Source organism: Ruditapes philippinarum, unplaced genomic scaffold (genome assembly GCF_026571515.1).
Source record: "Ruditapes philippinarum isolate M1 unplaced genomic scaffold, ASM2657151v2 ctg627_1_1_1_1, whole genome shotgun sequence".
Classification (NCBI taxonomy): domain Eukaryota; kingdom Metazoa; phylum Mollusca; class Bivalvia; order Venerida; family Veneridae; genus Ruditapes; species Ruditapes philippinarum.
The window spans coordinates 300,682-328,255 of NW_026854864.1; the positions used below are offsets into that span (position 1 = coordinate 300,682).

Consider the following 27,574-nt stretch of genomic DNA (forward strand, 5'->3'; position numbering starts at 1 on the left):
AACTCCACTTGTCTTATTTGGGCAATGTATAAGATATTTACCAAAAGTCGCCACCATCTATTGGAAGAAAAAAATACAAAATTTGTAGACTTAAACATCTCGCGGCTTTTAAACATAAACTTTTAATAATTGATTCTAGACTACAACGATTGTTCATATTTTTTGTTTATTCTTTTCTTAGTTCAATTTGCAAAATGTCTTTTTTTTTGCATGAACCTATAAGTAAAGACCATAGTTGTCCCCCTTATTGCAATTCACACCATTTGTAGTCAGGTTTAGCACATAACAAACTTTCGATTTTGCTGATTGATTTATGTACTTGTTTTTTATTAATCTTTATATACCTGTGTTTGTGATTCCCCCTTTTTGTGTTTAAACTTATCTGAAATATGGTTACTGTAATATTGGTATTGTGAGCCAAAAAGTAACTGATCTAGGCAGAGGACATTATACCTGGGATGTACTATCGTATCGTCGTATGTTCCAGATTATACATACAAATGATGATACACCCCTCAACTGGTTACTATACTATTTTAGCCATTGGAACCACTTACTACCCACTGTTGCACATTATCCGTACCACAGAGCTGGTAACTGCAGCCATATCAAGCATTGAATATGTCTTACTTTAAAGCTTCTCTAATTATTAAAATTTCATTTCTCTCTTTGTCAGGCTGGTGAAAATGCCCGATCAGGCTTAAGACATAAAATAGAATCTACTATATTTTAAGAAAAAATAATTAACATGTTTCTTTCCAACTTGTTTTGTTTATTTAGCATTTATATATGATACAAATCAAATTAAAAATATTTTGGTTATCTTTTATTTTCTTAGAATTATTTCCCTTTTTCCCATTTTCTGGAAACTAAATATTTGAAGTTCATAAAAATTATGTTGTTATGTTAAATTCTTATTAGAAATGTGTCAATCAACTTCATTTTGCTCTAGATTATTGCGCCAATGCATTTGTTCTATATATTTTGATTAAAAATTATGTTTCTGGCATTTATAGTTTGGCAATTCTTTGACACTGAACATTATACTTTGAAGTTTTCTCTGAAAACTGACTGAAATGTATGCTGACAGGTGTTGGCGCAATGAATTGGATTATAAAGAAGGAATTACAGTCAACCCGGCCCCAAGTCAACCCGTCCCCAAGTCAGCCCGGCCCCAAATTGGTCAACCCGGCCCCAAAACAATTTTATTTCTGGTCAACCCGGCCCCATTTTTTTTATTATTTATTTTGCTTTAAAATGTAAACACTTATCAAGAAATAAGATAAAAATTAACAACAAAAACAAAAGTTCAATGAGACGATAGAAGCAGCAGATTTCATGACATCGATTGCGGCAACCTCTTTAGCCTGTAAAAAAGTTTGTAACCATTTATAAGAATCACACAAAATAATATAAAAAAAATAATAATTTTCATACATTCAATTGCATATTTTTTTATTTATGACATAAAGTGATTAAACACAAAACACTATCAATTTTCCAAACACTTAGTAATATTCCAATACTTTTTTTTCCACAGTAAATATTCTTTGAAAATAAGTTAATAAAAAACGAAACAAATATTAATTATAATAATGAACGTATTCAATAAAAACCTTCAAATTCATTGAAAAAATATTGTTGGAAACTATGTTTATACAAACCTTTTAACTCGAAATTCTATGCATTTCTTCCTAATTATCGCATTAACACTCACGAAACCATTTTTAATTTACATCGAATAAAGACATGAAAGATACTACCAACTTATTAAAAGAATTTGTTTTCACAGCTATACCTTTTTTGTTAATTGATTGCTTTAAACTGTTTTGATTATCACATCTGAATTAATGTTGATGTACATATAATTGTTGATGTTATATAATAATTCATCAATATTGCGTATAAAAGGCTTTTAAATCGGCGCAATTAAATTTACCGACACTTTTTGTTACTATTGTTCTATAGTTAATAATCTTCAATTAATAATAAATCATTTTTATTCCATCATACAACAAAATGACTTAAAAAGTTTTCTTTGAAAAATATATATTTTGGGGCCGGAATGACCAATTTTGGGGCCGCACTGACCAATTTTTGGGGCCGGGTTGACCAAATAAAAATGCCGTGGGGCCGGATTGACCAATTTTGGGGCCGGGTTGACCAATTTTGGGGCCGGGCTGACTTAGGGCCGGGTTGACTTGGGGCCGGGTTGACTTGTACCGTAAAGAAGTTATTTAACCTATTTCGTTTTACACTTTGCAAATGTAACATATTTTTTTTAAGGACTTCAAAAATTATATGTTATAAAAACATGAAAAAGGGGAAATAATTCTTACAAAAGTGACAGTAGCCAAACTTTTTGTGCCCCCACGTTAGTGGCGGGCATTTAGATTTACCCTTGTCCGTCCGTCCGTCCGTCTGTCCGTCCGTCCGTCCTTCCGTCCGTCCGTTCACTTTTGTGTCGCACGTAACTCAAAAAGTATTTGACCTAGAGTCATGAAACTTTACAGGAATGTTGATCAGCATGTGTAGTTGTGCACCTGGGTATTTTCCTCTGGATATTTTTAGTATTTTCAGAGTTATTGCCCTTGACTTAGTAAAATTTTGTAATTTTCAACTTGTGTCGCATGTAACTCAAAAAGTATTTGACCTAGAGTAATGAAACTTTACAGGAATGTTGATCAGCATGTGTAGTTGTGCACCTGGGTATTTTCCTCTGGATATTTTTAGTATTTTCAGAGTTATTGCCCTTGACTTAGTAAAATTTTGCAATTTTCAACACGTGTCGCTGTAACTCAATAAGTATTTGACCTAGAGTCAAGTAACTTTACAGGAATATTGATCAGCATGTGCAGTTGTGCACCAGGTATTTTTGTCTGGATTTATTTAGTATTTTTAGAGTTATTGCCCTTCACTTAAATTTTTTTTGCAATTTTCAACTTGTGTCGCAAGTTACTCAAAAAGGATTTGACATAGTCATTCAACCTTATGGGCAGGTTGCTCAGCATATTTAGATTTGCACCTTGGGTTTCGCTTGTGGATGTATCCAGTATTTGTAGAGTTATTTCCCTTGACTTAGTAAAAAGATTGACAGAACAGTGGCGCGGTGGGGGCACCCGTGTCCTATGGACACATTTCTAGTTTCTTTCTGTTTATGCCAAATATTATTCTCAATAAACAAGCAAAGTTTTAAAGAAATATCTTCATTACTTTTCTAGAAATATGATTTTTTATGTCATAAGCCCGATTGGGCATTTTCACCAGCATTTTCACCAGCCTGTTTTTTTAAATTGTCAATTTTAACTCTCAAACAATGAAACATGTCATCATTATCTGCAAGAGGTTTGAATTAGTCAGACACTTTAACTCAGAGTTATGGCCCTTGATTTAGTTATGCAATATGCATATGGAGTAAAAATCGTTTCCGGAGTAGTTCTCTGCAACTACTGGCTGGAATTCAACGAAACTTTATGGGAATCATCAATATCAAGAGGAGATGCGCATATTGTCGGCTTGATCCGGTCAGACCCTTTAACTTAGAGTTATGGCCCTTGATTAGTTATGTAGTATGCATATAGAGTAAAAATCTTTTCCGCACTACTTCTCTGCAACTACTGGCTGGAATTCAACGAAACTTTATGGGAACCTTCAATACCAAGAGGAGATGGGCATATCGTCGGCTTGTTCCGGTCAGACACTTTAACTCAGAGTTATGGCCCTTGATTTGTTATGCAGTATCCATATAGAAAAATATTTGTTTCCTCGCTACTTCTCTGCTACTACTGGCTGGAATTTAATGAAACTTTATGGGATACTAAGAGGAGATGTGCATATAGTCGCCTTGTTCCAGTCAGATACTTATAACTCAGATTTATGGCCCTTGATTAGTTATGAAGTATGCATTGGCATTTCCAGATTTTACTATTTAACACAAAGTTATGGCTCTGTTATTGCCCTGAATATTTATCAAGTTCAAAGAATATTACTGTTTATGCCATGATTAATATATAAATAAAGCCTTATGTCTTCAGTTGTTGTGTTAATAATAACGAGTACTCGGCGGGGGATATAAATTCAACGAATTTGCTTGTTATCTTTGGAGTCTACATTTGGAGGGAAAAATAGACAGAAGAATTAACAAGGACATTTTCTACTAGCATAATTATGCTTTTTATTGTATTTTAATCTATTTTAATGATCTTTTATTGTGCAAAAGAATAAGAACAATAATAGAACACGTTTGAACAGATTTAACATCTCAAACTTTAGTAGATTTGACATATATCAGCAACAAGAATATTGCCCAGTGATGTATTGCATATATGCTTTTTATATCTTAAAATGCTGTACCCCTTAAAATGTGTAATTTGTATATTTTATGTTAAAGGATTGAATATTTACTTTCAGTTTATCAACACAGAAGTACTCCTTGTTCTGTACAAGTTACACAGAAAATTTAGACAATGGAGACAGGGAATGAAACTCTTGCAGACAGGTTGAACAGAGAAGTTGATACATCAGGTGAAAAATCTAGTGACATAAAATCTGCCAAGAATGAATTGAACCAAAATAATGTTGATACAAAAGAAAATGAGAATGATAAAAAGCTAGAATTTGATGCTGAACTTTTGTGTAAAGATAATAACATTAAAACTAACAATGAAACTGAAGAAAATAAAAGTGAAATACAAGAAAATGGTGACAATTGTGATGAAGTAAGTTCTGCTATAAAAGTAGATCACACAACTAATGACATTGCTTCCAATGATAATGGAGATTCTTGTACTATAGAAGAAAAAATTAAGGCTGATAGTAGTGGTGATGATAGTAGTGGTGATATTAAGGAAGATAATGAGGAAGAGTTTGTAGATTTAAGTGAAGATTCAGGATCAGATGCCGAGTATGAGTCGGCAGAAGAAGGGGAAGAAATTCAAGTGGATAAAGAAAATTTGAAAGAATTAGAAAACTCTTTGACTGATGAAGAGAAAGAGGTTTGTTGTTTAATCATTTGTTTATTCAGAAAGCTAATATGACACAAATCATCCTTTAATCAGTCTATCACCATAAAATTCCACCAATACATCCACTTTCATTTTTACCGTGCTAAATTTGTTTGAGGGTCACTCCCTACTTCCCACTGAAATTTCAGCATCACAATACAAAAGTTGAGCTATAAATCCAGAGCCTGGTCTGACCTGATGACTGGCATGATTGTACAATGATGAGGCTTGTCTGTTCATTTTGTCATTAGCAAAGAAAGGGTTTGATATTCTAAAGGCAATTACTAAGTTTTAATATACCTGTAGCATAAGATAATGTTTCAATTTAAAGTTATTTTTGTGCTTATAGATGCTTTGTTAGAACTACATGTATCCTGTAAACAAATATGATGATCTGTTTACTTGATAGAAAGCCGATGTTAACATTACATGTTACTTGTCTGTGTCTCTGCAGGATTTATTTGTCTTTTTATGTAGATGGAAAACATTTAATTTAGGAGAAATTCATTGTAATAGTTATGTATGTGACAGCTGCTAAAATAAAATTAAAATATTACATAAGTAGAAATCTTGTTTCAGGAACGTAGAAATACAGCACAGAAATTAAAGGAAGAAGGCAATGAGTTGTTTCGTTGTGGTAGCTATAAATCTGCAATACGTGTATATTCTCGTGCATTACGGACATGTCCCCTCAAGTTTGCCAGAGATAGATCGATCATGTACTCTAACAGAGGAGCCTGTAAGATGAGACTGGTAAGAAAATGAATATTGTTCATCAGTAAGTTTAGTATGATAGTCTAATCTGAGTCTCCAGTTTTATTTACAGTCATTGTCACCAGTCATGCTCTTATTTTTTAGAGAAATTAAGAGGTCCAACAAATTTTACCTCAGTGTAATTTTCATTCAGTATATTTAAAATTTAAGTGTTGACTGTGGTAAAAGTCTGAATGATTTTGAATACTTATGACATTATTTGTCATGTACATGTAAGATTTTCATAGACTGGTCAGAGAACACACAGGCTTTGTACTTTCACTTTGTAAATAGTCATTTTACTTAACAAAGAAGGCTTATGACTATTTTTAAATCAAAGCACAGAAGGCGCTGAATTTGTTTGGGTCTCAGAATGTAAGAAAGGTGCAGGTTGTGAGATTATATGTATAGTGCCACCAATGCTTTCCAGCGTTTTAATTGTAGTAAATTGGCTATAAGACTAATTGCAACGCTGATATTCAATCCAATGTTTATTTGACTTTAACAATTTGAAAAAAATGAGTTACCTTTACTGGGATTTGAACTCCAGACCTCTCGCTTCCTAAGCGAGCCCGAAAACCCTTCAGTCACGGTGAATTTATATGTGAACGGGCTGAAGAAAACCATATTATTCTAAATTAGGGCTTGTAACGACTTTAACTGTCGTTTAACACAGATGTAAATAATCCTGGAGCTTACTATAAGCATTTTTATTTATAAAGAATCAAAGGGCTGCAAGTTCTGTGGTATTTTCTGATCTTTGCAATCTAAATCAACTGTAAATCTGTATGCATTTTCCTGTATAGGTTTATTTTTATGTATTATAATTCATTTTGCAAGGCACCAGAGTTTGATACATACGGAATTCTGCATAACTAGAGTTGCATCAAAAAATCATTTATGTTCATTTTTTACGACAGCCACACTTTATCCTTGCATATCATGGCTATTTCCTTAACAAAAACACTTAAAAAAGAATTTAACAAAAAAAAAAATTTCCTCGACTGGATTCGAACTCGAGACCTCTCACTCACTAAGCGAGCGCGTTACCACTGTACCACGGAAAGGTTATACACAGTAAGTCTGAATAATATCAAGTCATTCTAAATTTAGAACTTTCATTGCATTTCGGGTTTGTAATCCTTATTAATTTCGAGGTATTTTGTTCAGGGTAAACCTGTTGTTTAAAATTGAAGTAAATATTTTAGCGAAAATCCTCTCGCCCAAACAGTCCGACATGTAGAATCTATATATTCCACTACTCAGTTTGTGTAGTAGTCGGTAATAAATAGTATTTTCATTGATAAAATCATATTCATCCGCGTAATTTGTGATTGTGCATTTATTGACAATTCTATAAGCCAACGCTATTGTTTAACTTTAAATGCGTTGTAATTTGTTGGATACTTGTAACAAAATAAAATATTTCTTACTTTAAAATCGCTAGTTTTAAGCTGTTTTGAGAACTACTTGTTGTTAGGTTTTTCGTAAACATCTGTGTCAGAGATTGAATGTCCGCTTTTTATTTAGTTATTTTCGATCAGAAAATACAATAAAACAATATTAGAAATCTTCGACCATTCGGGAATTACTTTGCTTGAAAATTGATGCGCCTGTCTTTGACTATCTTTACGCAGTGATCTCCCCTGAATTTTTCGGCTTTAGTGTACATACAAAAGGGAAGTAACCGCTTCAAAAAAGTGGACTACTTTCGGCATTTGCAATTAACAACATTAGACTCTGAAATTTCGCTACCATTATTTGTTTGGTCTGACGACCCAAACAAATAAAAACCTGCAACAGTTCAGAATGAATACCAAATAACTGAAGCAGCAAATGTGATACACAATTGTTTCTTTTAAATGAATGATTAAATTGGTGACAATTTTAAGTTGTAGAACTAAAATTGTAATCCTTCCTCTTTCTGAACTTTTTTTATTATTTTCATTAAAATATTAGGAATATTAAAACTCAATGGTTATGGTTCTACCTTAAGGTTATATCTCTTAACATAATTAGCCTACCCCACTATGGTTTCAAGTTCAGAAAGAAGCTTTCTTTTGTTGTTGTTAAGAAACAATCCTGCTTATAGAAGCTTGATCCCTCCTCTGTTCTTTTGTTCACTGATGCCTGAAATAGAATAATTCACAGAACTTTACCTAATGTCTTCTCGTATAACTTTAAAAATACACATATTTTTTTAAACATTAATTTAGGAGGACTATGATGAATCTATACGGGACTGCAGTAAAGCTCTGGACTTACATCCAGTCTATTTGAAGGCTCTGATGAGGAGAGCAGAACTGTATGAGAAAACTGAAAAATTAGATGAGGCCCTAGCTGACTTCCAGAAAATTATTGAACTGGATCCCTCCCAACATTCTGCCAGGGCAGCTTGTATGGTAGGTCTTGACAATGTCGCGAAAAAAACAAAACTTTGATAATGTTGTAAAATGTTATTTTGACTTTAACCTTTTCTCTTACCATTTAAACTTGGCTTGGCATGTCTCTTTAAGAATTTATATTGTATTTGAAAAAAATTTTCGTGTTTAATTCACATTGCATGTGAGCGCTTTGCCAAAAGTACATGTAGCAAATCACAGTAGTTGTCCTCTTTTGAAATGTTGATTAAGGACGACATGTATGTATAACTATGAGGGTTTAAGAATTTTAAGTTGATAACACATCTTTCTTTAAGATAAATTTTATAAAGTGGCCATTAAAAAAAAGGAGAAAATATTTTTAATTCCAGAGACTTCCTGATCAAATTAAAGAAAGGAATGAAAAGTTGAAAGAAGAAATGATGGGTACGTAATCTTGAAATATTTCATTTGGAATGCCTTTGACAGTATCATCTTTGGCCAAATGATAGCAGGATATTGTTTTGACATTGTTGGTAGTTTTGTTCATCTTACAATAAGTCTGTCCTATAAGTATAATGATTTAGAATTTTGAAGTCTGCCCACTTCAGCTTAATAGGGAGAATCAAGGTATTGATATTCAAGGTTTGCTGGTTCAGTCCTCAAGCTAGGCAATATTTCTCAATGACAGTGATCACAGACATTGAGTTGTCTCTTACCTTGACTCATAAATCATATGAAATTTAGTAGTCAATCACTCGTGGAGAAATTGGTAATTACTGGTTCCTTATCCAGGAAAGCTGCTGGCTAGGTGGACCAACTGTCAAGATATGATGAAAAATGTGCTAAAATTGGCGTAAAAACCAACCAACCAAACTAAGTGTAATGATTTAATTGGGTCAAGAGCACTGCCAGGTAGAGCTTCAATGAATATAGAGAGATGTTAGATGTAACCCAGCAGGTTTTTATTAGTTTCTTAAACAGTCACTACCAGAGTAATGGCCCTTTTATACATACTGTTGTCTGGAAACATAAAATGCATGAACTTTCATTTATAAACAACAAAAATTGGGTCTCTTAGATACAATTTTACCAAATGATTTTAAACTTCACATATTTGTTGAGCATCAGATTTGATTAAAAAATTAGCAAACTGACACTATTTTTTTTCCATTCTTTCCTTTCATTCTTTCATTCATTGTGGGAAAACAATATTCTGAATAAGCTTATAACATAGTACTGGTAGTATTTAATACATTATATTGGTTTCTGACACACTTGAAACAAAGTATTCGTTCAAAATATTATAATTTTTAATGAACTTATTTTTTATCAAGAATTTTTATACCCCCAAAACAAAGTTTTAGGGGGTATATAGGAGTCACCCTGTGGTCAGTCGGTCGGTCCAGCAGTCCGTTGCATTTGTCTTTTTCGGAGCATAACTTAAAGATTAATGTTTGGAATTCAATACAACTTCATACAATGGTCAAGCACATTGAGAAGAAGTGCAGAGTTTAAGAACCATAACTCCATCTTGCCTAATTACAGAGTTATTGCCCTTTGTAACTTTTCCATGTTCGGAGCAAAACTTGAAAACTACTTGTTGGAATTCAAAACAACTTCATACAATGGTAAAACACAATAAGAGGAAGTGCAGTGCACAAGAACCATAACTCTTTTGAGACATCACCCCGTTGCCATGGTAACAGGAAATTTAAGATTGAGCATGCAGTTACAGAGGCTATAGTCCAGTCAAAATTTGTGCCAAGTTTCATTAGTATTGAAGCATTTTTCATAGTTTCATAGCAGTAGGAGGCTTTTCAATGAAAACTGCCATTTTTTAGCTCGACTTTTCGATAAGAATAAGTAGAGCTATTGTTGTCACCCGAGCATCGGCGTAACCACTTATGTTTTTGTAATACCTCAAATATTTTCAAAGTCCATGGACATATGGCTTTGAAACTTTGTACACTTGTTCACCACTATGACCCGATCCTGAAGACAGGAGGAGGTAACTGTATCAGGCATTTTGACAATATAATGCCCCTTTTTCAATAGAATTTACATTAAAGTTTTTGTAATACCTCAAATATTTTTCAAAGTCCATTGTCATATGGCTTTGAAACTTTGTACAGTTGTTTACAATCATGACCTCAACCTGTAGACAGGAGGAGGTAACTCTATGAAACATTTTGACAGAATAATGCCCCTTTTTCAACTTAGAATTTACATTTAGGTTTGCATACCACTTTAGATATTTTCATATTCTATTCATAATTGACATCTGGATTTGAAACAAGTTGAAATTTTATACTCTCCTTGAGAGCATAATAGGACTCTCTCAAAGGCCTAAAACTTTAATATGGATTTAAAGAAAAATTTTGCCCTTTTGTTAAAATTTTACATTATCAAGGCTCTTTTACTATCAAGCACTAAGAAAAGTCAAGCGTTGCTGTCCTACCGACAGCTCTTGTCCACAATATGCTCATGCTGTAAAAGGTTAATTTTCCATTGCTTTTTCTTGTCCAGAGCATAACTTGAAAACCACTAGTTGAAATTCAATACAACTTCATACAATGGTCAAGCACATTGAGAGGAAGTGCAGTGCTCAAAAACCATAACTCCATCTTGACTGATTACAGAGTTATTACCCTTTGTTACTTTTCCTTGTCCGGAGCATAAATTGAAAATGACTGGTTGGAATTCAATGGAACTTCATACAATGGTCAGGCACAATAAAAAGAAGTGCAGTGCACAAGAACCATAACTCTATCTAAAGTAATTACAGAGTTATTACCCATGTTAATTTTCCATTGTTTTTCTCTTGTGTGGAGCATAACTTGAAAACCACTTGTTGGAATTCAAAACAACTTCATACAGTGGTCAAACACATTGAGAGGAGGTGCAGTGCACAAGGACCATAACTCCATTTTTACTCATTACAGAGTTATTGTCCTTTAATTCTTTTCCTTGTCCAGAGCATAACTTGACAACTTATAGTTGGTATTCAAGGCAACTTCATACAATGGTCAAGAGCATTAAGAGGAAGTGCAGTGCACAAGAACCATAACTCTATCCAGGGTAATTAAAGAGTGATTGCCCTGTGTTACTTTTCCATGTTGGAGAGCATAATATGAAATCCACTGGTTGGAATTCAATATAAGTTCGTACAATGGTAATGTATATTTAGAGGAAGTGCAGTGCACAGGAGTATTAATTCTTTCTTGACTCATTTTAGAGTTATTGCCCTTTGTTACTTCTATTGTCCAGTGCATAACTTGAAAATTAATGGTTGGAAGTCAATGCAACTTCATACAATGGTCAAGTGCAGTAAAAATGAAGTCATATGGAATATGTCCTGTGCATAACTTAAAAACTAATGTTTGGCATTCAATGCAACTTCGTACAACAGTCAAGGGCAATGAGAGGAAGTGCATTGCTCAAGAACAGTAACTCTTTCTGGACTTATTACAGACTAATTCAACAAAACTTAATCAATTGTCAACCACAGTGAAAGGAAATGCAACATACAAGAACTACAACTATCTTAAATTGCCCACAACAATAACTCTATTTCAATTATTTTACAAGGTGTTCTGTTACTAGTAACTTCCTCATTTCCGAAGCAGTCTTATGGGGGTATTAATCACATTTAGTGATAGCTCTAGTTAATTTTTCTTTTTATAAAATGAAAACAAGTAATCAAAGTATATATACTTAATAAAAGTAAAATTGATCAAATTCTGAAGAAACTAATGTGTCAACTATTTTGTATTTCAGGGAAGCTGAAAGATCTAGGGAACATGGTTTTACGGCCTTTTGGTCTTTCTACAAATAACTTTCAAATGAATCAAGACCCTGCAACTGGTGGTTATTCTGTGAATTTTGTCCAAAATGCAGACCAGAAATAACACACCAAACACATTGTTTTTATTTATTAAAATCATATGGGAGAAATCACTGTGATATATAAACTGTTCAGACATTGATAATACATTGAAAAAAGACAAATAAAGAAATAAAAACTTTTTTCCTTCTAAATGAAAGGATAAAATGTTTACTGAGCTTTATGATTATGTTATAATTTGAAAATTTATTTCAACACTTTAAAGCTGCACGCCTCCAGATGAGCAAAACTATTTCAATAAAATCAAACCTGAGAAAAATGTACTTACATTTTAGGAAAAGTATAAAGATTCCAAATTCTAGTAATTATTTACATATTATGTGTGATTTATGACCGATTTTTCAGTATTTGTAATTGTATTTCTACTGTGTTACTAACGCAGCAAGGGCTATTTTTGCATATTTTGACCTCTTTATGGTAATTTACATGGGTTTTGTCATTTATAATGTGTATATTGCATTCTCTAGGTAAGTTCACAATATGTTACTATTAAATACACATGTACATTTCAAAATTTTTATGAAAATTAGCATGAGTCTGGAGGTGTGCTGCTTTAAATGCATCAACCAAAACAGCTCTTCTATTGCCCCTAGTACAGTGGCAAACTTGCGAATCTGGGCAGTCTGATCAAGTTCTATACTTCTATGTTCTATGTTTGCTGCTAGATTAATCCTTAACCTGGTGGAACTGATAAGACTTTGCCATCTGACCAGGCTCTATACTGTTTAAATGTTCATGCTGATCTCCCCTAACTTGAAGATGGACTGTTCAAAAATGAAAGGTGGACAAATTCATTTAAGAAATTCAGTAAGTTATGGGCTTAGTATTTTGTTTATGAAATCCTTTTGACAACTGTTCTAAATTAAAAAATGAACAGATCCATAAAACTAATTCAGCGGGGCTAAGTTTGCAGGAAATAATGACTTGTGGCAGGTTTATTCTGATTTTCTTCTGCTACATTTATTCTTTTCTATTTGCCAATATTTAATCTGATATATGATGTTTCATTATGTAATAGCATTAGGTGTTAATGTATAATATATTTGAACCATTGATACTAATGTACTTTAATGGCTAGTTTAAATGTTTAATTCTATGTATCAAATGACATTCAGTCATTATTTAGCCTGGGTAAATAAGCAGTTTCATATCAGTACAGTATGATTATTGAAGGTGATTTATTATTTATACTGTAGACAACTTGTTAGATTTAAAGCATGCCAGTCATGGCGTTCTAAATCATGTTTTTATACATGCCTGGTTGTACCCTACTATACAACCAACCAACATTGCTTCATGCTCTAGTCTTTGTGACAAAATCATTTTACATAATAGTAGCCTAACAGAAGGGCCAGTTTTAGAGTTGAATATGAATTATTTGCAATCAAAAAGTTGGTTAATAAATTTAAGAGGATTAAATGCTTAACATTTGCAAATTAGATCTTTATACACAACATCAAATATAATTTTAAGAGTGGTCAAAAACATGTTTTTGTTATTTAGACAGTAAAATGACATTGACCATCATTTATGTATTTACTATTTAGTCTTGATGTTATTACATGTATTGAATTCTGTTTTAAACAATTTGTAAATGTGCAATTTATGTAGTTTCTATGATATGATTAAAAGTGATAAAATGAAATACCAGTACTTCTTGTATTAATTTTGTTTAAATTAAGGTTTAGAAGAAAAAAAAGTTTATACAAGCCTGATATTTAGTTTTTATGCTCCCCAAAGGGAGTGCATATAGTTGCCGCCTTGTCCGTCTGTCCGTCCATTCATCTGTTGTCTTGTCCCGGGCATAACTTGAAAAGCCTTGGAGATTAATTTGTTTAAACCTCACACAGTGGTAGAGGACATGGAGGCAAAGTGCAATGTCAAAGAACCATAACTCTATTTTGTCCTGTTTTTTAATTATCTCCCCTTTTAAAAAAATCTTTACTCTAAAACTATAAGAGATATATCAACATGAAACTTTGTAGGTAGATAGATCTCAATGGGTAGCTGTGCAGTGCACAAGAACCGTTACTCTGCCATGCCTTATTTTGGAGTTTTTGCCCTTTTCTTATTTTTTACTTTGAACTTTGTCCAGAACATAACTCTAAAATTATAAGAGATATCTCTTACAGTATTAGAATAATGTCCCAGAAAAAGTTCAATAAACAAAGGACAGAAACTCCAAAATTAGGCAAGGCATAGTTGCAGTTTTCTTTTGCACTGCACTTCTATTTAATGAGATCTTTTCTTAAAAAAAAAAAAGGGTTGATTCAAAAATGGGGCAAAATATAGTTATGGTTCTTGGCACTGCACTCCACCTCAATGCCCTCTACCACTGTTGGCAGTTTAAACAAATCTCCAAGGGCTTTCAGGTTATGCTCGGTACAAGATTTTTCTAAAAGGGGAGATAATTCAAAAACGAGGCAAAACAGAGTCATGGTTCTTTGGCACTACACTCCTCCTCAGTTCCCTTTACCACTGTGTGCAGTTTAAACAAGTTATATGTATGTCCAAGAGTTTTCAGGTCATTCTCTTGACAAGATTTTTCTAAAAGGTGAGATAATTCAAAAATGGGGCATAATAGAGTTATGGTTCTTTGGCATTGCACTCCGTTTAAAAAGCCCTCTACCACTTTGCAGTTTAAACAAATTATGTCCAAGGGTTTCCAAGTTATGCCCCACATAAAACGGACAGACAGACAAGGTGGTGAATATAAGCTTTCCTTTCGGGGAGCATAAAAAGGCTAAGGCCTCTTTAAAATAAGGTGAGAAACAAAACAGAATTTAGTATATATGAAATGAAAAAATCGAACATTTTCCATCTTTATCCTTCACTCTATGTAACAATGTCTTGATATATAGCGGTCAAGTAACAGGCAAAAATGTACAATTGGCTGGATAGCTATTGGTAGAGCTGTGGAAACGTACTATGAGTCTCCCATAGGTGAAGTTCTGCTGTGGCTGCAAATTTTTCTTAGATTCAACTTGAAATTATCAATAAAACTTGGACTGTGTCTGCTTTCCATTTAGTAAGTAGACACTGATAACAGGCTGTTTACACTGATAACAGGCTGTTTTGTTATGTCTTACATATACTAAGTCACATCAACAGCATAAAGGTCATATGGCTACTCTCAAGCTTTACTGGTCAGGGAGGATTATTTCAGGCACCAGTGGCAGCTGAATAGAACATCAACCTTCTATAAGCTTTAAAAGTTTAGAAGTAGGTTTTTTTCATACATGTACATTAATATCTAAAACACCCCAAAAGTTTTTTTTCATACATGTACATTAATATCTAAAACACCCCAAAAATTGTCATTTTCAGTGGTAGAAAATTATTGAATGTTCAGATAACTTTTGACAAAGTAAATTGTTTTTTTCAAAGATTTGTGTCGACATTGCATAACTTTAGTCATATATCTTCTTGGAGTTGCTTAACAGGCACTCTGGATGCTTTACCCATAACTGTTTTTCTGCAAGTTAACTATACCAACTTACACTAATACAATGTTTATATTTTGTAACAGTGGTGAAAGAGCTGTAATTACTAGTAATATAAGAGCCACCGCACCTAGCGATGGCTATGCTCTACTTATTCTAAATTCTAAAGTAAAACACATCAGTGGAAGAACATTATAGCAGAGATCTCCTATTTGTACCAAATAAAAATCAAATTTCATATTTGGCCTTGATGGTAAAGGACATTCAAAGGTCAAGGTCACATTTGAATTAATCGCGGCAGCTTTGTCATAAGTGCTCTTACGTCAAAAATGAATCAAATCCATAAATCAATTACAAAGTTATGACAATTTAAGCAAATTTCAATACTTTGTCCTTGATGGTCAAAGTAGGGGATAACTATGTGAGGCTATTAAACTGCATTCGAAAAATTGTTAACATTATGTATACAATCTATGTTTAAAATCTTTTATATCTCATTTATTTAAATAGCATCATGGGGCGTCCGTGGCCGAGTGGTTAAGGTTGTTGACTTCAAACCAATTGCCCCTCACCGCTGTGGGTTAGAGTCCCGACAGGGACTTTGGATTCTTTCATGTGAGGAAGCTATCCAGCTAGCTTACGGAACGTCGGTGGTTCTACTCAGGTGCCCGTTCGTGCCTGAAATAATGCACGGAAGGGCACCTGAGGTCTTCCTCCACCAGTAAAGCTGGAGCGTCGCGATATGACCTATACTGTGTCGATGTGACGTAAAACCCAAAACAGAAAAAAAAAAAAGCATCATTGTATATTGTGGTACAGGTGTTACAGAAATGCCCTGAGGGAACATTAGGTTCTAGAGCCTCATTATTCTTCCAACAGCTTGACTTAAAATAACTCTATCACTATATTATAACAACAGAGAAATAAACAAATCTCATTTATATTTCCACTTTTAATTTGCTTTTTAAGTTATACAATTTATAAATGTGAATACAATCTGGTTTTAAACAATAATTTTCATGACTAGGATGGCCAGAATCTTTATGATATATAATTATATAAAAACAAGTACTATGCCTACAACAGTACAACATTTTTAGGTCTGTTCCCTATTTCAGAGGTATATCAAAGTCACAGAACCTTTCTTTAAAACTTGAAATTACTACAAAAGTATGTAAAAATATGAAAATGTAAATATACGCAGTTATCTTATATACAATTTAAACAACAGCATTCTCCTGTAAAAAAAATGTTTTTACACATGCCTGTAACATATATATGTATGTATGTATATTAATATAATTTAAAATTATTTTAAAACTGGTGGTATAATTCCACTTATTTAACTTAAGTAAATATGCACAATTAACTTCCAAATAACATTAACAAGAAAATTAGACAGTTCTGGGTTTTTGCTTATTGTATTAAACTGTATCATTATATACATGTACTATAATATCATTATTATTACAAACAAGAAGTGACTTAATTTATATATGCCTGCATTGTTTCAGGATAATCCACCTATCTTAGTAGAACTTAATTTATAATCTTTACCTGCATATGTTTAGATTACAGATAAGTTTGTTAACTGTATATAGAGGATATTGAATGAGTGTAGTTTAATACTAAATTTATTGAACAAGTTGAATAAAATCATATTATGCAAGCCTCTGGCGAGCATAATATTGTTTTATTCAACGAGTTCAATAAATTTAGTATTGAATCTACACGAATATAATATTCTATTTATCACATATATAAAATAAGAACTTTAAACTGTTAAAATGAGTAATTTTTCAATGACGCGCACGTAGTGTAACGCTAACATTAGCGCGCTTTAACGCTATGTTTCTATATAGCGCAAATGACGTCACGTCAAAGTGTTATTACACGCTATAGTGTAATATCGTTTTTATTAAATGGCTTTATTACACTTCTGCACAGCGGTTTATGTGATAAATAATATAAGGAGAGGAATTTAACTAACATGTTCCTGGATTTCATGCCAGTCTTTACTTTAATATCTGCAAGTAATCAATAATTTTCTAAACATAAATGACCAAACTTCTTCTAACACAATTCAGCAATAGCTGAAAAATCAACGGCATAATGCAGTAGTTCAAAACTTAATGACATAATGTATATATACACAAGAACTGTCGGAGGACAGTAACGCTCGACTATTCGAAAATTTGTCACAAGGGTGTTTCATTGAGTATAATAATGCTTACCTATATGAATACATAAAATTGTCCGAAAAGGTACAAACTCTTCAAGTTTCAATACATTCCCTTCAGTAGTTATTGAGAGACAAGCTTACATGCAAAAACTTTACTAAGAATTCATGAGTCGAAAAAGGGGCATAATTATGCAAAAAAAGCAAATCAGAGTTATGGGACTTGTACCAATCATCTTAGATAATCACAGAGACCAAGTGTGTGAAGTTTCAATCCATTCCCTTCAGTAGTTATGGAGATACCAGCTTACATGCAAAAACTTAACCAAGAATTTCTAAGTCGAAAAAAGGGGCATAATTATGTAAAAAAGCAAATCAGAGTTTATGGGACTTGTGGCAATTATCTTAGATAATCACAGAGAACAAGTGTGTGAAGTTTCAATCCATTCCCTTCAGTAGTTATGGAGATACCAGCTTACATGCAAAAACTTAACCAAGAATTTCTAAGTCGAAAAAGGGGCATAATTATGTAAAAAAGCAAATCAGAGTTATGGGACTTGTGCCAATCATCTTAGATAATCACAGAGAACAAGTGTGTGAAGTTTCAATCAATTCCCTTCAGTAGTTATGGAGATAACAGCTTACATACAAAAAACTTAACCAAGAATTTCTAAGTCGAAAAAGGGGCATAATTATGAAAAAAAAAGCAAATCAGAGTTATGGGACTTGTACCAATCATCTTAGATAATCACAGAGACCAAGTGTGTGAAGTTTCAATCAATTCCCTTCAGTAGTTATGGAGATAACAGCTTACATACAAAAACTTAACCAAGAATTTCTAAGTCGAAAAAAGGGGCATAATTATGAAAAAAGCAAATCAGAGTTATGGGACTTGTGGCAATCATCTTAGATAATCACAGAGAACAAGTGTGTGAAGTTTCAATCCATTCCCTTCAGTAGTTATGGAGATACCAGCTTACATACAAAAAACTTAACCAAGAATTTCTAAGTCGAAAAAGGGGCATAATTATGTAAAAAAGCAAATCAGAGTTATGGGACTTGTGCCAATCATCTTAGATAATCACAGAGAACAAGTGTGTGAAGTTTCAATCCATTCCCTTCAGTAGTTATGGAGATACCAGCTTACATACAAAAACTTAACCAAAGAATTTCTAAGTCGAAAAAGGGGCATAATTATGAAAAAAAGCAAATCAGAGTTATGGGACTTGTGCCAATCATCTTAGATAATCACAGAGAACAAGTGTGTGAAGTTTCAATCCATTCCCTTCAGTAGTTATGGAGATACCAGCTTACATACAAAAACTTAACCACAGGGACGCCGACGCCGACGCCGACAAATGGGTGACTGCATTAGCTCGATTATTCTGCGAATAGTCGAGCTAAAAATGCTTTCCAAATGAGTTGTAACACAAAATCAAACTTTTAAACTTAAAGATATACTATGCTGAAATTTGATATTTGAAAATACTGACATTAAACTGCCTAGCAAGCTCTTTTTAAATTTGAGAACACACAGAGAAGATATGTAACATATTAAAATCTACACACTATAGGTAAAGACAGTTTGAATAACTGGCAGGTTTTTTTTTAAAGAAAAGACCTTATTAACTTGACCAGTAAAGTGGAATGCAACTTCCTAAACATCATTTTGTGCATTCTCTTATTCAAATAAGATATATTCAGGAAGAATTTCTAGATTTCAATAAATTTCAGCAATAACAGTATTTTATCCAAAGATGAGCATAGTGTATCTTTAATTTTAATCCATGTAAATATTTCCTTTTATATATAATCTATAAATAGCTTTGAAATGCCTTTCCCTGATTGGCTAACAAGCAACTTTTTGTAAAAAAAAAAACAGGTCAATATCAGAGTATATTCACTGTTTTTTTTCCTAAAAATAGATTTTCAGAGTATAGTCACCGGTTTTTCTTCTAACAAGAGCCCGGTTTGAGCCGGGTGATGCTCCCCAAATAGGTTTTGGACACAGGAAAGTACACCTCTTGTAGTTTCAGAGTTATGTCCCTGGAAAAAGTTCAAAGTGCAATAATTCAAAAATTAGGAAAGACAGAGTTACTGTTCTTTCCACTGCACTTCTAATCACTGTTATCTATCAACTTCCAAAGTTTCTTGTTGATATCTCTTATGGTTTCCCGAGTTATGTTCTGGACAACTTCAAAAAGTAAAAATAAACAAATGGCAATAACTCCAGAAGTAGGCAAGGCAGAGTTATGATTCTCGTGCACTGCACATCTACCCATTGAGATACATCTACCTACAAAGTTTCATGTTGATATCTCTTATAGTTTTACAGCTATGTCCAGTACAAGATTTTTCTAAAAGGGGAGATAATTTAACAAGAGCTGTCCGTAAGACAGCGCGCTCGACTTTTTTATTGCTTGCCAATAAAAAAAGTTTTTGCAGTAAAAGGCAATACAAGAATCTCTGTATTTTTTAAGTGAACAATGGCCATGAGCATTAAGATATTTAGTGAAGAATTATTTTACTGAATTGTGTGATACCCTTGAACACTGCAGCAAAGTTTGAAATGTTTAAGTCAAAAGAGGGCTGGTAAGAAAGAAAAAAAAACTGAGTTGAGCCTATAATACAAAACATTGACAGTTAAGGGCCATAATTCAAATAAAATCTTTGACAGAATTACCTTCTCCTGGACATGTTTGGGAATCATGATTGTAAACAAGTATTCCAACTTTCAAATTAATATCTCAAACAGTTCAGTCAAAAAGTGGACTGGTACTAAAAACTTAACCAAGATTGTAAGTCGATAAAAGGCCTTAATTTTTAAAAACAAATCCTTGACAGAGTTACCTTCTCTTGCGTACAGATGGGGGTAATGATGTGAAATAGCATTAAAAGTTTCAAAGCAATATCTCAAAGGGTTAAGGCAATAAGTGGATTTTACCCATATTCAATGTATTTTCTAAGTCAAAAAGGGGCATAAATTCTGTCAAAAACCTTGACAGAGTTATGTCCTCTTGTCTGTTGATGAAGGTCGTGATGGTAAAACAAGTATGGTCAGTTTCAAAGCAATACCTCCAATGGTTTTTGAAATAAAGTGAGGTGGTACAAAAAACTTAACCAAGCTCAAATACACTTTCTAAGTCAAAAAAGGGCCATAATTCTGTCAAAAACCTTGACAGAGTTATGTACTCTTGTCTGTAGATGGAGGTTATGATGGTGAACAAGTATGGTAAGTTTCAAAGCCATACTTGTAATACTTCTGAAATAAAGTGGGGTGGTACGAAAAACTTAACCAAGGTGTGACGCCAACGCCGACGCTAACGCCGACGCCGACGCCGGGGCGAGTAGGATAGCTCCCCTTTTCATAGAAAAGTCGAGCTAAAAATGAGGCTTAACAGAGTTATGGTTTTTTTGCACTGCACTTCTACTCAATGAGATCTATCTACCTACAATGTTTCATCTTGATATCTCTTATAGTTTTAGAGTTATGTTCCGGACAAAGTTCAAAGTGTTGAAATTAACAAAGGGCAATAACTCCAAAATTAGGACAAAAAGAGTTATTGTTCTTATGCACTGCACATCTACCCATTGAGATCTATTCACCTACAAAGTTTCATATTGATATCTCTTATAGTTTTAGAGTTATGCACCGGACAAGATTTTTCTATAAGGGGAGATAATTCAAAAACCGGGCAAAATAGAGTTATGGTTCTTTGACACTGCACTCCCCCTCAATGCCCTCTACCACTGTATGAAGTTTGAACAAATTATCTCCAAGGGTTTTCAAGTTATGCTCCGGACAAGAAAACGAACGGACAGACGGACGGACGGACAGACGGACAAGGCGCCGACTATATGCTCCCTCGAAATTTTTCGGGGAGCATAAATAAAAATAGATTTTCTGGAAATCCCTAAAAGATACGTGACTTTCACGTGATGTCACACCAAGTTTGATGTTATTATTCTGAAAAAACGTTGAGTTGGGTGTACATAAGAGTCAAATTAGTCTATTTTAGTTACCGTTTTTCATTTTTAAGAACAATAGGGTTAAGTATACCAATGGAAAGGGCCAAATTATGGAAACACTAGACAAGCTTCCGTCATATGCAATAGCAGATGTGATAAGCCATATAAAAGCTATTTATAAATTATATAATAAAACAGATATGTACTTTTTAGCTGTTGAATGTGATGTGATATGTACTGAAAAATTAATATTGACCTCGGCTATCGCCTCGGTCAATATTAATTATTTCAGTACATATCACATCATATTCAACAGCTAAAAAGTCCATATTTGTATAATGTAACTTACTCCTTGGATTAATCCAATTTGATGTCAATGAAAACTTTAAAGGAGGAAAAAAGTTTACAATGGTTAAAGATATTTTTGTGGATTATTTAGCCAATGCTAATACAATTTTTATAACATTTCTATAAAATTTATACATTTTAGGTAAGATGTAAACACTAGAACTTGAAACATGAAAATATAGATCAAGGATAGAGTTGTAGTAATATTGTACACTCTAACATGGATTCTTTTATTAACCTATTAAACAATGTTAAACAATCTTCATTTCCTTAAAAAAATGCTCATAAAATTAAGAAATATGTTATTAAAGTTACTAAATTTACATTATGTACATCAAATACTCAAAAAAAAAATATTGCATGAGATACATAACAGGAGGTAAACAGAAATTCTATTTCATTTGAGTTTATTGGAAATTCAGCATTAAAATAATTTTTCCAACAAGTCACTCATTATTTGTAATATCACATGTATATAATCTATTTTCTCATCCATGGAAAGCATACAAGATATCTTACAGATCTCTAAACATTAGAAGAAGAAAAGTTCATAAAATAAGTTGTCTTACCATAGAAGTTATTAAACAGAAGCAACAGTGTATTCTGGTGTGATGTCATCTTGTCTAGATTTCTACATCATGAAGATTACACTACCTAGCCTCTATTAATATATAAAGCCAGCTTATACAGTCAGACCATTCATGTTATACATGTATATTGAGATATCACGGTCTGTTTATACATTTACATCACTACAATAATTTAATAACAATACAGTAAAAAAAAAAAAACATAATAAAACACTATTATAAATTACAAAATAATTTTAGTTGTGAGAAGATGTTCAAAATAACCTCACTGTGTTAATAATGGAATTTGAGTAAATTATCATCTAACAATAAATCTTATTTAAAGGGACATGCCTCTAAATGAGAGAAATATGTACATGATAAAAAAAATCAAACCAAACAATAAAGTATCTATAGTTTAAGAATTGTATAACAGATGTCCACAATAGTCAACTGTCAATACAGGTGAAAATTTAAATGTGTATTATGCTAAACTGTTTCTCACTAAATATATTCCCCTGGCATTACAGTAAAACAAATTTTTGCATTAGGTATGCATTACCTATGCTGAGAAAAGTATTCAAATAGGCTAGAAGTACAGTCAGCTGCATTGAAACTGAGGGGCGCAGGCTCAAACCACAGACGAGGCAACTTTTTTTCTTTCTGTTTTTTTTTTACAATTTTGTGAAATAGATATTTAATTATATACAGTGTTTTTTGTTTTGTTTTTGAATTGAATTAATAGTTTACATTTCATTTTAAACTTACTAAAAATGTGTGATTCCAAGCTTAGAAACATAACTTAAATCACAAACAGATAAAAGGTAAAAAAGCTACATGCAGCATTGTTAAAATGATGATCACAAGAGAAAACAAAAATCTGTGTTTGATAAACACCAAAGCCCCCGCGCTCACTGTTGTCAATAATTTAACTTTAGTGAGTGAAGTAGCTAATTTTGTATGGAAGAAAACCAATCATGTGTAGAAATCTGTAATTGGCACCCTTGACCTTGACCAACTGACCCCTACCTCTATCAAAGGGAAGAATATCATGCAAGTTATTTTCCTACCAAATATGAAATAAATCTGTCAATAAATAAAGGCTGTATGGGCAAAAGTGTAAAACATCTATTTTTAGCACTGGTGACCTTGACCCAACTGACCCCTATCTCCATCCAAAGGAAGAATATCATGCAACTTATTTTCCTACCAAATATGAAATAAATCTGTCAATATATAAAGGCTGTATGGGCAAAAGTGTAAAAATCTATTTTTAGCACTGTTGACCTTGACCCAACTGACCCCTGAGAGTGAAGTAGCTAATTTGTATGGAAAAAAAACCAATCATGTGTAGAAATCTGTAATTGGCACCCTTGACCTTGACCAACTGACCCCTACCCCCATCCGAAGGAATAATACCATGTAAGTTATCTTCCTACCAATTATAATACAAATATGTCAATAAATAAAGGCTGCATGAGCAAAAGTGTAAAAATCTATTTTTAGCACTGGTGACCTTGACCCTATTAACCCTACCTCCACCCAAATGAGAATACCTCAATTTTATGTTCCTACAAAATATACAAGACATCTGTTGATAGAATAAGATTAATACACCTGTAAAAGTGTAAAAAATCTATTTTTGACATTGGTGACCTTGACCCACTAAAAGAAAAGGAAGAGGACCTCCCTTGGTATGACTACTATAAACATAAAAACATTAACTTAAAAATAAAGGCTGTATGAGCAGAAATGTTTAGATTTATTTTTTTACACAAGTGACCTTGACCTAGACTTTGGCCTAACGCCACAAAAAATTAGAGGACGGTTAAAGGTATCCATCTACCAAATATGAAAGATATCATTAAATAGATTAAGTAATTAGGTGAAATTTTTGATAAATCCAACTTGGAATAGGTTAACCATACAAGGCCCTATTTTCAAAGTGATAAAAAGGGAAATTACTGGGAAAATGGATGTCACATTTATATAACTTGGCAATATCATGTACATTGTATTGATAAGTAAGTGTGAAAATTATTAAGCCATTAGTTCAGATAGAACATAAAATATTTCCAACTTGCCGGTTTAGGTTAACCATTATACATTTTGTAAGTGCTGAAAAGGGCCATAACTTGGTGCAAATTGAAGCCATAGTCATGTAACTTGCCCAGATCATATACTTTGTATGGATTAGTGTGTAAATTAATGAAGCCATTGGTACAGGTAGAACTTAAGAAAAATCCAACTTGCCGTTCTAGGTTAATCTCGTACGGACAGACGGTTCAATAACTATATGCCCAGGGGCATAAAATGTTCCACTAGAGACCTGAAAATTACTATATAGAACAGAACAATTTTATCTTCTATTCAGGAAAAATCATTAGATGATTGATGAACACAATAACAATCTTGAATAATCATTTAAAGTCTTTTGCAACTAAAATATATTCGATAGATCTATTTTTATACAAACAAAATCTTTTAAACAAATGACACCACAAAAAATGTCATAAATTTACATATTAATTGTTTGACACTAAAAGTATATTCATGCTATCATGATACATCAAAGTCTTCCAAGTCAATATCACTGTGAGGTTGACAACTTTGTGCCGCAAGTGTTGCCTGTTTAATTGCACGTCTGTATGGAGTACTTCGTTTCTTTCTATTAAATCGCACCTTAAAATCCTCAAGAAATGGGTACAAGTCTGAACACGATATATGAGACATGGTGGACGAGCCAAACCATGCCACTTGAGCAATCTGCCTTATAACTACAGCATTATCTTTTTGGCTAACATTAATGGTCATTATTCTACCTGGCCACCAGGGGAAACCTTTCACTTTACCCCACACTATATCACCAGTTTGCAACTTTCGTCCATCAGGAATGCTACATTTTGAAACACTACTTGTGTGAATTTTCATCATTAAAGGTTTAAAGGCATCTACATGCTCATCTCCAGGTGGACCATCACCATAATCACTATTGTCAGAATCAGAGGTAGTGTCTGGGTCTGTAGAACACCCTTCACTTCTGTCTGAAACAGATTTCGGGTCTTCGTATGATATGTATGCTGAGTCTTGAGTAATCTCATATTCTGGATTAGAGTCCAAAGACCTTGATCTACTCCTTAGTTTGTATTCTTTGAGAGCACCTTTCTTTCTTTTATTAGTCTTTGCTTCTGGCTCAATTACTGCAGTACCGTCAAGGTTTTCTAGTGGACTAGTAATGAGTTCAATAGGTGAGTCAGATCTAAGATTTTCTAAACTTTCATTTGAATTAGATCCATGCATTGGTGAAAGACCTTTATTCTGCCGCCAGGTATATATCAACCTTGGCCTAACTCGATCTAATTTTCTTGGTTCATTTTCACTTAAATCTTCACTATCTTCACTGGTGTCAATGTTTTCTGTTATGATGATGTTTGGTGGCATATCACCATCACTTTCATCAAAAACTTTTGGTTTGTGTTTAGATTTTTTGTTTTTTCTCTGTAATGAAGAGCTTCTTGTACTTTTGTTTTCATCAGAACTTGTGCGCTCATCTTGAGACCCTCTTAACATCCTCTTGTAAGAATTAGGTTGTACCTTATCTTTACTATCAATATCATTAGCATCTATAAACTCCCCTGTATCTTCATCAGCACTCTTTTCTGTATCTGATGATATCTGCCTATCTAATTCATGAATCCTAGGTGGAATATTCATGACATTGGTTTCTCCGATTGAAATTTTTATAAAGGGACTAGAGCGAGTTAATTTTGATGATAAACATGATTCACTATGAACTTTTATTAGTTTTGTAGGTTTGGGTTCCAAGTCAATAGCACTGGCTCTTTTCCTAATGGATTTTGAATCATTTTTAATAGACCCTTGTTTTGATGGACTCACTAGCTGTTGTTTCGCTGCAGAAGTTGCTAGAGCTGACTTGACTGGAACAGGACCATTCTGAGAATCTAAACAAGTTGATTTACATTTACTACAAAGTGTCTGACGTGGCCTTAAGCGAATGTTTCTCGTAGTTCTATTATTACCAAGCTTTGGAAATGCACGATCTGGTACGTTGTGCATGCCTGTAGCTAAATTAGGCATGCTAGGAAAATATGTATGTCTGAAGACACTAGCAGGCATGTCAACTGGTTTATCAGTATTGTCAGAGGGGTAACCTGGTCTGTTGTCACCTGATTCTTCTATATTGTCATTCGTAGCATTACTGAAAGCACTGCAAATCCCTGAAGGCAGTCCTCTGAAATGAAATTAACCAAAAATAAACTGTAATGTAGAATATGAACATGGAAATTTTAAGTTAAATTGAAGGAATAATTTCATAAAATTGACACTGGAATAAATTTGAGAACTTCGTTAAATTTTATACCTTTTATTAGCATCCAAGAGAACACCTCTGTACACTTTAGAACCATGTTCTAGAACAACAACTAATACATCATTGACCCTTTCTTCCACAACAACCGTCAGTTTCATCCCTTTAATTATTGACCCAGGCTTTCTTCTCTCTGTCGCCATGTTTTCTTTTTTCTACCTTGTATGCGCATGCGCATTCAACCTAAAGTTAATTTTCATAAAATATTTTGTTTTTCTTTATTTTCTACAAGATATCAAGAAATATATATGTAATCATTACGGTAAATTAAATGATTATTATATGTTATCATACAATAAATGTGAAAATTGAGGGTTTATTTGCAATAACCAGATATAATGCATTAACAAGGGAGGCAATTCAATCAAAGTTTCAAATAAGTACAAGAACGAGTTGCATATCCTAAAATAATTCAGATATTTGTAGAAAGTACAAATAATCGTTTTTTACCCCAAAAAATGCTTCGTAATCAATTTGATGTTATGTTATAAGAACTATGAGTTCGTTCAACCTGGGCTAATGATAACTTTCATCTTTGTCCTTAGAGACAACTACATCTATAATTATGCACAGACAGTAAGGTCAAAACCAAAACATACAATGTATATTGTGTAGCTCCCTGTGAGAACACATACTAAATTGGGCAGTACATATAC

The 27,574-nt window shown here is 33.2% G+C and overlaps 2 protein-coding genes across 3 annotated transcripts; one reads left to right on the plus strand and one right to left on the minus strand.

The window, feature by feature from the left end:
- The first annotated feature begins 239 nt into the window (after positions 1 to 239).
- Positions 240 to 13,681, plus strand: LOC132741348 (tetratricopeptide repeat protein 1-like). 2 transcript variants are annotated; one of them, XM_060729497.1, is made up of 6 exons: positions 240 to 315; positions 4,411 to 4,994; positions 5,583 to 5,756; positions 7,973 to 8,158; positions 8,509 to 8,563; positions 11,897 to 13,681. In XM_060729497.1, the coding sequence occupies exons 2-6, from the start codon at positions 4,467 to 4,469 to the stop codon at positions 12,025 to 12,027; spliced, it is 1,074 nt and encodes a 357-aa protein (XP_060585480.1). In that variant the 5' UTR covers positions 240 to 315; positions 4,411 to 4,466; the 3' UTR covers positions 12,028 to 13,681. The 2 variants fall into 2 exon arrangements, with proteins under 2 accessions (XP_060585480.1, XP_060585481.1); XM_060729498.1 differs by having other exon boundaries at positions 251 to 273.
- A 9,388-nt stretch (positions 13,682 to 23,069) lies between these two features.
- On the minus strand, positions 23,070 to 27,117 carry LOC132741350 (PWWP domain-containing protein 2A-like). The gene is made up of 2 exons (XM_060729501.1): positions 26,913 to 27,117; positions 23,070 to 26,783 (listed from the first exon to the last, which is right to left on the minus strand). Exons 1-2 carry the CDS (start codon positions 27,059 to 27,061, stop codon positions 25,091 to 25,093), a joined length of 1,842 nt encoding a protein of 613 aa, XP_060585484.1. The 5' UTR covers positions 27,062 to 27,117; the 3' UTR covers positions 23,070 to 25,090.
- Between the last annotated feature and the right edge of the window lie 457 nt (positions 27,118 to 27,574).